Source organism: Dermacentor albipictus, chromosome 6 (assembly GCF_038994185.2).
Source record: "Dermacentor albipictus isolate Rhodes 1998 colony chromosome 6, USDA_Dalb.pri_finalv2, whole genome shotgun sequence".
NCBI classification, from domain to species: domain Eukaryota; kingdom Metazoa; phylum Arthropoda; class Arachnida; order Ixodida; family Ixodidae; genus Dermacentor; species Dermacentor albipictus.
Window position 1 is genome coordinate 111,989,064 of NC_091826.1, and position 14,234 is coordinate 112,003,297.

The 14,234-nt window shown below is 43.6% G+C and overlaps 1 protein-coding gene across 7 annotated transcripts in view; it reads left to right on the forward strand.

The window, feature by feature from the left end:
* LOC135913307 (uncharacterized) overlaps window positions 1-14,234 on the forward strand; it is a 568,389-nt gene that overhangs the window by 301,415 nt on the left and 252,740 nt on the right. For all 7 annotated transcript variants that reach the window (XM_070541258.1, XM_065445900.2, XM_065445902.2 and 4 more), the window contains 2 exons: window positions 3,748-3,988; window positions 7,826-7,982. In XM_070541258.1, coding sequence (XP_070397359.1) covers window positions 3,748-3,988; window positions 7,826-7,982 — 398 coding nt within the window. The remainder of the gene's footprint in view (window positions 1-3,747; window positions 3,989-7,825; window positions 7,983-14,234) is intronic.

Here is a 14,234-nt window from a genome sequence, read left to right on the forward strand (position 1 = left end):
TGAGCAAACATTGTGCCACAGGTACTAATACATGAAAAGGATAACCTGCCTCCGTGAGCCTGCGCGTTCGCTCCCGAAAGCTGTCAGCAATGCTATGATGGCACGATTTTTGCAACGCGTTTCTGTAACATGACATAACTATGCCTCGTTTTACAATTTTCGAATGCGCAGATTCGAAGGGCAAAAGAGGCTTATTTGCACGCGGTTCGTATTGCCAACAACAATGACGGGAGCTCAGACATAGTTTTAAGTCAAGAAACCTAACTGCTCCACCGTCTGGCTTTTCACTTGTGATCACCAATGGCTCTAGCCCCTCTCTGAAAATTCTTTCAAGGTGTGTCAACAGCGACTGATTCTTGTTATCAACGTTGTCCACTAAAACTAAATAATCATCAACAAACTGAACACACGAGCAACCCGGAAATTCATGAGGTGTGCCGCTAGGGTTCTGTCAATGTTGGCTAGGAACAGGTCACTCAGAATCGGTGCGATGGACGAACCTTTACATATTCCTTGTTTTTGAAGGAAACTGTCCCCATTCTAAGACAAGTAGGTGGATTTTAAATACGTGGACAACAACTCTAAAAAGGTTTCAACATGCATCTGTGAATCATATTGAAATGCAACGTTTCCGTAATTGTCAATACATTGTTCAATGCACAGCAAGAGCTCTTTGTGAGGAATAGAGTAAAAGAAGTCTTTGACGTCTAAAGAGTAAGCCAAATACCCCTTGTCAGAATTTTCTCGTAGGAACGCAATAGCTTGCTCAGAGTTTTTTTTATTCAAAAGGGGTCGTCAACTTCCAGTAATTTTAACCTGCTCTGCAGGAACGAGGCTACCGGCAACTGCCAGGTGTTTTTAGCAGTGGCAGTTACCCTAAGCAGGCAGGTCACCTTGTGAGTCTTTGCAGTGAAGAACATTTGTAAGCTTAATTTTCTCTTTTTATCAAGAGGCTTATTCAGATGATCCAGTTTCCATTTGGCGCACAACTTCCTAGCTTAATTTTTTACTTTAGACAAGCAGACACTGGTGCGGCAGTCAAACGTCCCTCTGATGGCTTCTGCTGCTTTAAATAAATACAATTCCTTAGGTAACACCGACACGCCTCCTTTTTTGTTTTTGTTTATTATTGTTTCTTTTTTTTGTCGCTAACGCCCTCGCCCCCTGAGTATCTTCCTGTATTTATTCCACTGACAAGGGAATAAAACGATAGCTGCAAGTAGCGCTCTGTCGTGTGTGTTTCTCTTCTGTGTGTCTCGTCAAAATGTTGCGCAATCCAACCTCTAATGTACTTGAGATAGCGAAGAGTTCATGTCGATTCTAGCACATCTATAGCGTCCGAGCACCTATTCTCGCTTGCTGTTTGTGTGGCAGTTCAAAGAAGGCGTTGGTTTCACCCAAACATACCAGCCTATTTTCAATGCTTTGTTTTGTAAAAAAGTGAATGTTGCTTGAAATCCTATACCAGTAATTTTCTTTTCCCCTGTGCATATTGCAATTTCGTACATATTTCAGTTTGACTTCACCTTTAACTTTTTACATTTTTCTTACTTCTTTAACTGTACTGTACAGAGTATTCATTAGGGCCATGTATCATAATTCCGCAACTAAATGCCACTTGATAACATATGTTGCTTATCTCTTCAAAAGCCACTGGTGCGAACTATATTTAGTCTTTAACAAGTTCAAGATTATACTTTATCAAACGTTTATATACTTCTGTTTCTAACTTAGTTCGACCTATGAAACATTAAAATAGAGTCCTACAAAAGCAGATAACTGTGTTTCAACCTTGTGCCCTGCAAAAATTTCTAATAAACAATTCATCGATGAAAAACGCCGTATCGAAAGCGAATAATCAACGATGGTGGCTCTATCTCTCGCGCGCAAGGCAGGAAATCGGGGAGGCGGTCTTGAAAGCGATCTGCGACGTGGACAGAATGTAGGCGTTTAGGCGCACCGAGGGCAGATAGCTTCGTGTGCGCTATAGCGCCCATACGCTTGCGTGTCACCCGCGTTCACAAAGTGGAACGTCAGTAACTTTTTAACCGCGACTTGGAGCATTGGCTATGTGACACTTGGTCTGCAGTAAACCTATTCGTGCCAACATAGGGCGAAAGGTATGTGCCGCTCTCCGAATAAGGCCTTTGACGCCAACTTGGGTAACTAGGCATGTATCACTCGGAATGTGCCATTCTACAATGACAAATAAAAACCTTTAAATTTCTCCAATGATGCGTGGACCCAAACCTTCGCCGTTTAGGGTTCCTCAAGAACGGCAACTTGACGCTTTAGCAGACTCGGCCAAAAATGCACGTGGTGTGCGGCGCGTTTCAACACACGTCTTTCACGCCAGTGTTTTAGCGAGCTGCGCCTTAAATGCACTGGGTGTACGTGCAGCTCTTCAATGAAGCTCTCGCTGACTTGGATCACTGAGTACGCACCGATGGGTGTGCGGCAAACGTGGGAACATATCTGTGTGTGTGAAGTGACTCTAAAGAGAATGGAAGAGATATTTTTTGTTTTTTTTTTATTGCGATGAAGGCTTGCCCTTAAGGCATAATTCTTGGAGCGTATATGTGTATTATATGTCTGCTGTGAGGCCTGTGTTGTGTATGAATTGAAGCAGTGTTTTGTGGAAAAGAAAATTGTGCAGTGCCGTAACCGTCTCTCACAGGATGACACCTCAACAGCACCGCACGGGGAAAAGGACGTGGGGAGAAAAAGATGGAGAGGAAAGGTGAAGGCGGTAAAAAAACAAATGCGCGGCTCAGAGCCGCGCTCTTAGTTGCGTCGCACTGCAAAAGTCAAGTAGTGCCGCAAGCGCACTCTTGGCGATAGACGAGTGGGCTACAGGAAAAGGCAGCGCCTTGGTCGCGTGACCGAGGGAGGCGGCCTTTGCGCACGCATTTCAGAGGAGAGAGCGAGCCAAAGCACCGCAACCTGGAACGATGCTCACTTATCGCGAAGCAATTGTCATTGGGAGAATACTGCTATTTCTTTTTTCGAGCATTGAGCAAGCAATCAAGCACGCAAAGAAGCAAGACGGCTGTGTCCTCTGCCACAGCATTCTATAGCTGTCAGTGAGCTCGCAACGGGGGGAATTAACAATCAGACTGCTCACGTTTTTTACGCAATAATTTTTTTGGTTATTACTAGTAATATTCATGTGTCCCGTCTCCCGGTAAATTCAAGCAGCATTTCCACATAATGACAGAATTGCACAGGATTTGGTAAAGCTGTTCAATGGAAGCGATGACCAACGGTCTGTCGGATATGAACAGCTCTTGTCTCGTAGTATCTCCTATCTTGTATCTTTCGCCATTTACGTGGTTGTTTTTTCATATTTCTTTGGTGTTAAGACGTATTCTGTTCCGCTATCCTAAATTACCGACGGGATCACAAGGGACAGCCTTGGTAAGCTAGTTCAACTGGATTACCGGCATAAGTCTGCTATTCAGACAAGAGAAAACCACCGAAAAGATTGAGGCGCAAACATGACAGAAAGAAGGGACACCACAACGTTGCACCAGCAACTGTCATCTGTCAGCTGACATGTCATGACATGACATCTCAGTTACTAGCCCAGCGTTGTGTTGTCCCTTCGTTCCACCGTGTTTGCGTCTCAAATTTTTTTCGCTGGCTTTCTCGACTTTCAATGTGAACCAACTGGCCCAGCCCGTCGGCTACTCAGCGCGCGACGGAGTTGCAGCCCGTCTTGCCCGCGCCTCGTCGCACTTCTCGCAGTGCCCCCGATGGCCGCCCCTCTCATCTGCGTGTTCGGACGCCGTACGAGGCCGACGGCGATCTTTCCCGAAGACGGGCTGTGCGACTACACGTTCTTCGACTCGTTCGAGACGAGCGCCGGCGCCTCCTCGGGGGTCCTCCGCGGCCGAGCGATCGCCGCCTACACGGCGCAGTTCGAGACCTTCCTCACGGCTGCCTCCAAGTGCGAGAGGACGCAGTTCGGCGTCGGATTTGACTCTAAGTGAGCAAGCGGCGTGCCTTTCATCCTGTCGAAACGATCGAAAACCTCACAGCGGTGAGCTGGCGAGAATGAATGTAGAAGTAAGCAGGAAGGGGAGACATAGAAAAATTGGGTAATACAGAATGTACACAGCTCCAGAAGTATGTAAATACGTTAACTTCCATATCAAGCATAAACTGAATCTATGAGAAGAGTAAAATGTTCATATAAGCAAGTATAAATAGCAAGAGTGAGGGAACACATTGGAGTATTCTAGCCTCAATAGCCCTGGTGTTCGATCGTTGCCGCTACACCGATACCCACTGTCGCCGACTGCTCATTAGCGTAGCTTATCAGCACGTGGACAAAGCGGTAATGGTAATCTTAAAACAATGATATGCTTAAATAGCCTGAAGGTGCCGAAAGTCAATAAGATAAGAACTTCAAACCTGGTGAACACGAAAATGCAAGTTAGACAAGCTCAGTTCGAGATACGCAGAATATCGCTCCACAATGTACAAATAGTTTTACATATTTCCATAAATTTTTCAATTACAATTTTTGCTCAGTCTCCGGTGCGTACAAAATATATGAGGGAACAAGGCGGGCTTTACCAATATCACGCGATCCTTCCAAACACATTTACTAAATTTCTCAGGCCCAGTGGAAAGAACAGAGTTGAGAATTTTATCTCATTTACAAATTCTGTAGGCCTCTTTGGCTCTATATCAGAGAGAGCATGTACATAAGATGCAGGGGACTTTTCATCAAAAACAAAAGCTGCAGTTGACATGTTTTGTCGAACGGATGGAAGAATGGTAACAGTCATACACAGGAACGGACACGCGCCTGATGAAACGTATACATGAAAGTGAAGTGAAGTGAAGTTTATTTCCAACATCGAGTCGGAGGTTCTTGGGCGAAAAGATGTCGCAGACATCTTGAAAGTGCCCAAGGACCCATTAAACAGCAGCAGACAGATTGCAGAAATAATCATCTGAAACGCTGTACAAAAATATAAGCATGAAATATAATACACGCAACGCAACACTTTTAGTGCACAACATAATTGCATATAAGACAGATGTCACAAAATCCTTATAAGCACTTGTGCAAAGGCAAAAAATAATTTTATACATCAATATGAAATACATACCAAATAGCAAAATAAAGACGTTGTTCGAATGATTCTTACATGTTTAAAAGCATATTTCGCACATGTTTCTTGAATTTATATTCTGGTACTTCGAATTTGCTACAAGTTAAGATTTGCTGGTATCTGGTATTGAAGAAGACATTCTCCGTAGCTTGTACGGGAAAAAAGAACTGGTAAGGGTTGATTACGGAGAGAGTATCGGGGGGAGCTATCAAATGAATGCTCATAAAGCTTCTTCTTTTTCGCATAAAGTAGTAGTTTATATGTATAAAGATCACTTGCTCTAGTAATATCGTGCTTTATGAATAGCTGATGAGTACGTAGTTCGCGAGGGTGCCCATAAATAGTTTTAAATATTTTGAGAACCTTCTTCTGCAACACTTCGAGTCTGTTTAGGTTTTGAACAGTCGTTTTTGCCCATACTAGCGCGCAGTAAGACTAGCGAGAGTTGAAGTGGCCGTAATATATTTCTTTAGCCATAATGGAACTAGGTTTGATAACCTGTACAGACAGCCTACAGTTTTGCCCAATTCAGAAGCAAGCCTGGACACATGGGTATTCCACGACATGTTTTCCTCGAACCAAACACCAAGAAATTTTTGCTTGCGAACGCACTCTAATGTTGTGTCTTGAAATGAAAATTTCAGATTAATACATGGTTTGTTCGTAGGCCTAAAAATAACGTATTTTGTTTTACGTGCGTTTAATGCAAGTTTGTTTTCATTTAGCCACACTTCCAAATGCCTTAAATACTTTGTTAGAGTAACTTGGAGACTTTTCATTGAATCAGCACTAAAAAAGACATTCGTATCATCAGCATACATAACTAGTTTTTCTGTGTAAGGGATATTACATATATCAATGATGTAAACTATGAATAATAAGGGTCCTAAGATCGAACCTTGTGGGACGCCTTGCTTAAGTTCAATTTCTGCTGACGTTAAGCTTCCGACTTTAACATATTGTTTTCTGGCAAGTAAATAGTTTTTAATAAGTTGAAGAGCAACACCGCGTGTTCCGTAGTCGAATAATTTTTGTTCTATGATATCATGTTTTATACTCGAGCCTAACGTGATCCTAACACTGAATGGTAGCTTACTGACGTGTTGTGGAGCACGAGGTAGCGTTAGCACAGTTTCATTCGTGGTGCTCGCATATGTAGCGATCAAGATAGAGAGAAATAAGCACACAAACCGGTGAGTTTGGCGCGAGTTAACAATCCCCTTTTAGCCAGCCTATTCCAGAGTCGTAAAGCCCGTGCCCGTCGTCCTCGTACTATCATCGTCCCCGTCGTGGTGTCGTCATCAGCTTCTCCGTGCCGTCACTTGCACGCTTGCAAAGTGCAAACGATTGCTCGCCTCGCACCGAAACAAACTGCGCGATCCAAAACCACACTGCGCCACCAAATGTAGTTAGCACAGTAACTGACTCCCACACTGTGTACTAGCAAGGCCTACACTACATTTCATTGCGATAGCAACTATATGCGAGTTTCAAAATTCAATATGTGTGCAAAAGAAAAAAGTAAATGGTGAATCTTTGCCGTCGCCGTCGCCCTTGAGTTTCCCTATAACGCCAAGTGGTATAAGATAGCACCCCGCGCGCCCTATGCTGTGCTTCGATGCTCTTCGTATCGTACTGTGCTCATAGCGTGCTCTTTCAGTGACGTTCAACACCATTTTGCAGAATTTCCAAGTTGCCATGCATCTTTAATACGTGGCTTTATTACATCATACAAGACGCGGCGATGCGGCCATAGGTAGTCATTACTGCTAGGTGTACAAGCATGCAGTGTTTTAAGAGCAAGTCGTGAGTAACGCCTTACACTCGCTTCAATACTTGTAAGAACAAATTTTGTCCGACAGCTTTTAATGACAACTTTTGAAGTGCCACTTTAATGTCTCTTCATTTAATTTTTTTATTTGTACACATCGCGGCCTTATCAAGGGGGCTGTTGCATAAGCGAGCATGCACAAGAGAACACGAGAGAGGAGAAAGCAAAAGAAGAGACTAAAATGTGCATTCTTCGACATCAGGCATCTGCATACAACTATGATAAATTTGAAGAAACATTACGGGGTGGAAGACATATTGCTCATTGCAGTTAAAAATTGGCAGAATGCGGATTCATGGTGCCATGACCACATCACGTTCTAAAGCAGCCACTTTGGAATGTTTTATAATTTTTATATAAATCTTTATGTAAAATTTTGTGACATTTTTATATAAGTGATAGCCTAGAAATGTTATATGCTCACATGAAAGATAATGCATAACCTTAAACTGTACCTATCGGTCCTACATCGAAAGATATCAACGATTTTCTTATAGATATATTTCGTATCTGATTACGAAACTACTTGCCACTGCATACGATGTCTTTCTAAAATAGACGGCGATTCTCCTCAAGGCAAAGAATAAAAGAGCATTGGACTATCATCGTGTCGTCTGTAATCAAATAGATAACCTAAATATAGGTATATTATTTATGAGAATGAAATAAGAATTCTTTATTGCTCTTAGAAATAATATGCACAAAGTTTTGAGCAGTCGTGCTTGGCTTGTTTTTACACGAGAAGAACGGATCAGTGACTATGCGATAGCTCATTCATTTAGGGCATGCCAGTCATTAGATGGCTTTTGTGAATTCTAAAAGAATCGTTAGAAAAATTTCTGAATGCGTTGTGTGTGTTTCCATACAGAAATTATGCAGAACTGCAAGCGCTTCCAACTCACCCGAGCACTCGTCAAAATCTGGACAACCTGTGGAACCGGAAGGTCTTCCACTATGGTTTCTTAAATGTGGATGATTTCAAGCACAACGACGCAGACTTGGAAAGCATGCTGCTTGCACTCAAGGTAAAACTGTCGCGGAAGACGATGGCTTGAAGCTCTGCGTTGGTTTAGGTGGCAGTGATTGGTGTTGACGTACGAAGGATGTTTACAACAATGCTCCAATCAGGCTTGCTGTTTAAAAAATATGAAAATGACGCCGTGCTTCATTCGCGAAAACAATAAAACTCGCATAATTGCTCTGTCAGCCCTAGAATGAAAATGACGGGACTTCCATATAGGCTTCTAGAAAAATTCTTCCGGATTGTCACCTTCAAAGACCCAAAAAACTTCTTTACGGCTGACAGAGAGATGATGTGCCTCTATTGCATTACCTGAATCATGCCGAGAATACTGGTGCCATGTTTAACAAAATATAAGGACTATTTTTTTACAGACACTCAAAAAGGTTAGGTAAAGATGCATCATATGCTAACCCAATAAGATGACAATAATGATCTTGATATTGGAAAAGAGCACATAAACTTACGTGCATCCGCAATGAGAGGGAAGAATTAGTGATTTTACTATGCAACATTTATTGTTAGTCGCAAGCTTATGAACAGAGACAACGAATCCAGCGATAGCCTAAGGGAAATGAACTGTCATCCTAATTTGAATGTGGGATGAATAAGGCAAAGGAAAATGAAACTGGGAGAACGGTTCCTAGTACAGGTAGAAGCCGGACCCACGGTTTAGACATACGGCCCACCTACAAGCGCATTTACAAGTTTTGAGCAGCATAACTCAACCAAAAAAACTTTTATGGTGGTCCGAAACAAAACTTAGGCCTTAAGACTTTTTTTTTTTTGCTGTGACACTATGAGTCTACACGAGGTAAAAATTATGTACCACTACGGAACATTAGACAAAAATATAAACTTCAACTAAAGGAGCCGCCGTTTCTAATCCGTTAAAGGTGGGTTTGTTCTCAAGTTCTGTATTGCTCTGCGCTATGACCGAAGAAGGCGATGAACAGTTTACAAAAATTACTTCAAGTTGCACATCTCTTACCCAAGAAAAGTAAATTAGCGTTATTTCCGTAACATGTACCTGAAGTCCCTTCGCTGACTTTGAATATGCAAGCATATTTAATGAGAACACTTGCAGCAAGTGTCACGAAAATGAGGTGAGGTGCGTCTTCTCTCGCAGCACATTGCTACATTGCTTCTTTAGAATGTCTGGACGAGGCGCCCCACGTCTGGTCAATTTGTTACTCTGTTCAGTTCGATGCCACTTATACTGCCTTCAACACAAGACGCACACCTAATAGCTCTGTGAAAATGGTAATATCTTTTTTAATGCGCTTCTTTTTTTTCAAGGGGGTAATTCACGAGTGCATTCAGCGTTTCGCGCCAAGGATAACTAAAAAACATAACTTTCGAAATCGATGGTTAAGTCGAGTAACGCTGCAGTTGCAGCGAAAATTGAAACGCCAAAAGACGAGAGCGAGGACGACAAAGAGGTCCGACTTGAAACTAATGGTCGAACAGATATCGGAAGAGGTGAAGAACAAGATTGCGCATGATAAGAAAAACTATTTCGATATAACTCTGCAATCCATTATCAAAACGTCAACCGAAAAATTTGGAGATTGGTGAGCCCGAAGTCTCGCTCTCACGACGAATGTGTAGTTTATGGTGGTTGCGTGCAGGATGATGCAGGGGCTTCGACGGCATTCAATAAAAATTTCAAAGACATATTTACGCAAGAAGACGGCCGTCTTCCGCCTTTTGAAGTGTCCGTCCCTCCTATTCCTGATGCCGTAATAAGAGAACATGGCATTTTAAATTTGCTGTTGAACCTTCAGATAAATAATCTCCTGGACAAGACACTATCCCAAATGCTTTCTTGAAACGTTATGCTGAGTGGTGTGCAAAATACCTAAATGTTCTGTACAGTAGGGTGTTTAAACGAAGCTGCAGTACCTGATGATTTGCGGGATGCCACAATCGTGCCTTTGCGCAAATCTGGTGACAAAACACTCGTTCAGAATTACCGTCCAATTTCGCTAACCTCAACAGCTTGTAAAATGTTAGAGCATATTACTCACAAACATATGACTGGTCTTATTGAAGAACATAAGCTACTTACCTGTATGCAGCACGGCTTTAGGCGAGGATTTTAAACTAATGCCCAAATTGTGGAAATCATTCATGACTTTGCAGCAGCCATCATCATCATCATCATCAGCCTAGTTACGCCCACTGCAGGGCAAAGGCCTCTCCCATACTTCTCCAACTACCCCTGTCATGTACTAATTGTGGCCATGTTGTCCCTGCAAACGTCTTAATGTCATCCGCCCACCTAACTTTCTGCCGCCCCCTGCTACGCTTCCCTTCCCTTGGAATCCTAACCCTTAGTGACCATCGGTTATCTTCCCTCCTCATTACATGTCCGGCCCATGCCCATTTCTTTTTCTTGATTTCAACTAAGATGTCGTTTACCCGCGTTTGTTGCCTCACCCAATCTGCTGTTTTCTTATCCCTTAACGTTACACCCATCATTCTTCTTTCCATAGCTCGTTGCGTCGTCCTCAATTTCGGCAGAACCCTTTTCGTAAGCCTCCAGGTTTCTGCCCCATATGTGAATACTGGTAACACACAGCTGTTATACACTTTCCTTTTGAGGGATAGTGGCAACCTGCTGTTCATGGTTTGAGAATGCCTGCCAAACGCACCCCAGCCCATTCTTATTCTTCTGGTTATTTCAGTCTCATGATCCGGATCCGTGGTCACTACCTGCCCTAAGTAGATGTATTCCCTTACCACTTCCAGTGCTTCGCTACCTATCGTAAACTGCTGTTCTCTTCCGAGTCTGTTAAACAATAATTTAGTTTTCTGCAGATTAATTTTCAGACCCACCCTTCTGCTTTGCCTTTCCAGGTCACTGAGCATGCATTGCAATCGGTCTCCTGAGTTACTAAGCAAGGCAATATCATCAGCGAATCGCAAGTTGCTAAGGTATTCTCCATCAACTTTTATCCCCAATTCTTCCCACTCCAGGCCTCTGAATACCTCCTGTAAACATGCTGTGAATAGCATTGGAGATATCGTATCTCCCTGTCTGACGCCTTTCTTTATAGGGATTTTGTTGCTTTCTTTGTGGAGGACTACGGTGGCTGTGGAGCCGCTATAGTTATCTTCCAGTATTTTTACATATGGCTCGTCTACGCCCTGATTCCGTAATGCCTCCATGACTGCTGAGGTTTCGACTGAATCAAACGCTTTCCCGTAATCAATGAAAGCTATATATAAGGGTTGGTTATATTCTGCACATTTCTCTATCACTTGATTGATAGTGTGAATATGGTATATTGTTGAGTAGCCTTTACGGAATCCTGCCTGGTCCTTTGGTTGAATGAAGTCTAAGGTGTTCCTGATTCTATTTGCGATTACCTTAGTAAATACTTTGTAGGCAACGGACAGTAAGCTGATCGGTCTATAATTTTTCAAGTCTTTGGCGTCCCCTTTCTTGTGGATTAGGATTATGTTAGCGTTATTCCAAGATTCCGGCACGCTCGAGGTTATGAGGCATTGCGTATACAGGGTGGCCAGTTTCTCTAGAACAATCTGACCACCATCCTTCAACAAATCTGCTGTTACCTGATCCTCCCCAGCTGCCTTCACCCTTTGCATAGCTCCTAAGGCTTTCTTTACTTCTGGCGTTACCTGTATTCCTCTAGGCTATTCTCTCTTCCACAATCGTCGTGGGTGCCACTGGTACTGTACAAATCTCTATAGAACTCCTCAGCCACTTGAACGATCTCATCCATATTAGTAACGATATTGCCGGCTTTGTCTCTTAACGCACACATCTGATTCTTGCCTATCCCTAGTTTCTTCTTCAGTGTGTTTAGGCTTCCTCCGTTCCTGAGAGCCTGTTCAATTCTATCCATATTATAGTTCCTGATGTCCGCTGTCTTACGCTTGTTGATTAACTTAGAAAGTTCTGTCAGTTCTATTCTAGCTGTAGGGTTAGAGGCTTTCATACATTGGCGTTTCTTGATCAGATCTTTCGTCTCCTGCGATAGCTTACTGGTTTCCTGTCTAACGGCGTTACCAGCGCCTTCTATTGCGCACTCCTTAATGATGCCCATGAGATTGTCGTTCATTGCTTCAACACTAAGGTCCTCTTCCTGAGTTAAAGCCGAATACCTGTTCTGTAGCTTGATGCGGAATTCCTCTAGTTTGTCTCTTACCGCTAACTCCTTGATTGGCTTCTTGTGTACCAGTTTCTTCCGTTCTCTCCTCAAGTCTAGGCTAATTCGAGTTCTTACCATCCTATGGTCACTGCAGCGTACCTTGCCGAGCACGTCTACATCTTGTATGATGCCAGGGTTCGCGCAGAGTATGAAGTCGATTTCATTTTTAGTCTCACCATTCGGGCTTCTCCACGTCCACTTTCGACTAACCCGCTTGCGGAAAAAGGTATTCATTATCCGCATATTATTGTGTTCTGCAAACTCTACTAATAATTCTCCTCTGCTATTCCTAGAGCCTATGCCATATTCCCCCACTGACTTGTCTCCAGCCTGGTTCTTGCCTACCCTGGCATTGAAGTCGCCCATCAGTATAGTGCATTTTGTTTTGACTTTACCCATCCCCGATTCCACGTCTTCATAAAAGCTTTCGACTTCCTGGTCATCATGACTGCATGTAGGGGCATAGACTTGTACCACCTTCAATTTGTACCTCTTATTACGTTTCACCACAAGACCTGCCACCCTGTCGTTAATGCTATAGAAGTCCTGTATGTTACGAGCTATTTCCTTATTAATCAGGAATCCGACTCCTAGTTCTCGTCTCTCCGCTAAGCCCCGGTAACACAGTACATGCCCGCTTTTTAGCACTGTATATGCTTCTTTTGTCCTCCTAACCTCACTGAGCCCTATTATATCCCATTTACTACCCTCTAATTCCTCCAATAACACTGCTAGACTCGCCTCACTAGATAGCGTTCTAACGTTAAACGTTGCCAGGTTCAGATTCCAATGGCGGCCTGTCCGGAGCCAGGTATTCTTAGCACCCTCTGCAGCGTCACAGATCTGACCGCCGCCGTGGTCAGTTGCTTCGCGGCTGCTGGGGACTGAGGGCCGGGGTTCGATTGTTGTATTCATATAGGAGGTTGTGGCCCAGTACTGCACCAGGGTGGCCAATCCTGCTCTGGTGAGAGAAGGCGTTACCGGTTCTGGTCACCCGGATCAGGCCGCACTCCAGGCCTGTTTGTGCAATTTTCTCAACACACGTTTTTTTTGTATTTTCCGGTGGAGAATTGCGCGGCACCGGGATTTGAATCACGGTCCTCTTGCACTGGAGACGGATACTCTAACGTCCCCGCAGGAGTTAAATTAAAAATTTAATTATGGGGTTTTACGTGACAAAACCACTTTCTGATTATGCACGCCGTAGTGGAGGACTCCGAAAATTTCGACCACCTGGGGTTCTTTAACGTGCACCTAATTCTAAGTACACGGGTGTTTTCGCATTTCGCCCCCATCGAAATGCGGCCGCCGCGGCCTGGGTCCGATCCCGCGACCTCGTGCTCAGCAGTCTAACACCACAACCACTGAGCAACCACGGCGGGTCCCGCAGGAGTTGTACGCCTCATTTAACCTACAGTGGTGCCCTATTTGATCAGTCAAGGTGTACCAAGCTGGGCTCGGTTATACCGCACGGATGGCACTCGGCTAGAGAACCTGGTATTTATGACCTGCACGTGTGTGGCCATACATAATTGAGGATATATAATTTTTGTAGGAGGGTTTCCGTACAGTGATAAAATGAAAGAAAAGACATTAAAAAGAAAGAAAAAAAGAAAAATGGGGGAAAAAAGGAACATAACATGTGATTTGAACTCGTGAGCCTTCAGTGTTGCCCGGAAAGGTAGCTCAGTCGGTTGGTTCGTCAAGCCACCGGTTACTTTCAAGCGCCATAGCTCCTGCTCCGAGCCTCATACTTATGTGGAAAGGGACTGATGATGTCCGCGACAGTCGATTTCTTGTAAATTTCTTGGAAAAATGGCTGCCAGAGGGGCAGCGTGAACTCGAGCGGCTTTAGAGACTAGGAAAACTGCCTTAAAATATTTAGACTTGAGGGGAAGCTTCGTTAACAAACTATAACACGGCAATCAGCACACTAATAATAATTGTAAATATTCATCTCATCTATAGGATCTATTGCGCGCGCTGTTGCTTTGTCTCTGCGCGTAGTAGTTAAGAGAGCCAGTTTAAGGGCGGAAAAGAGGGAAGGAAAGGAAAGTCTCTGAAGCAAACTTGCA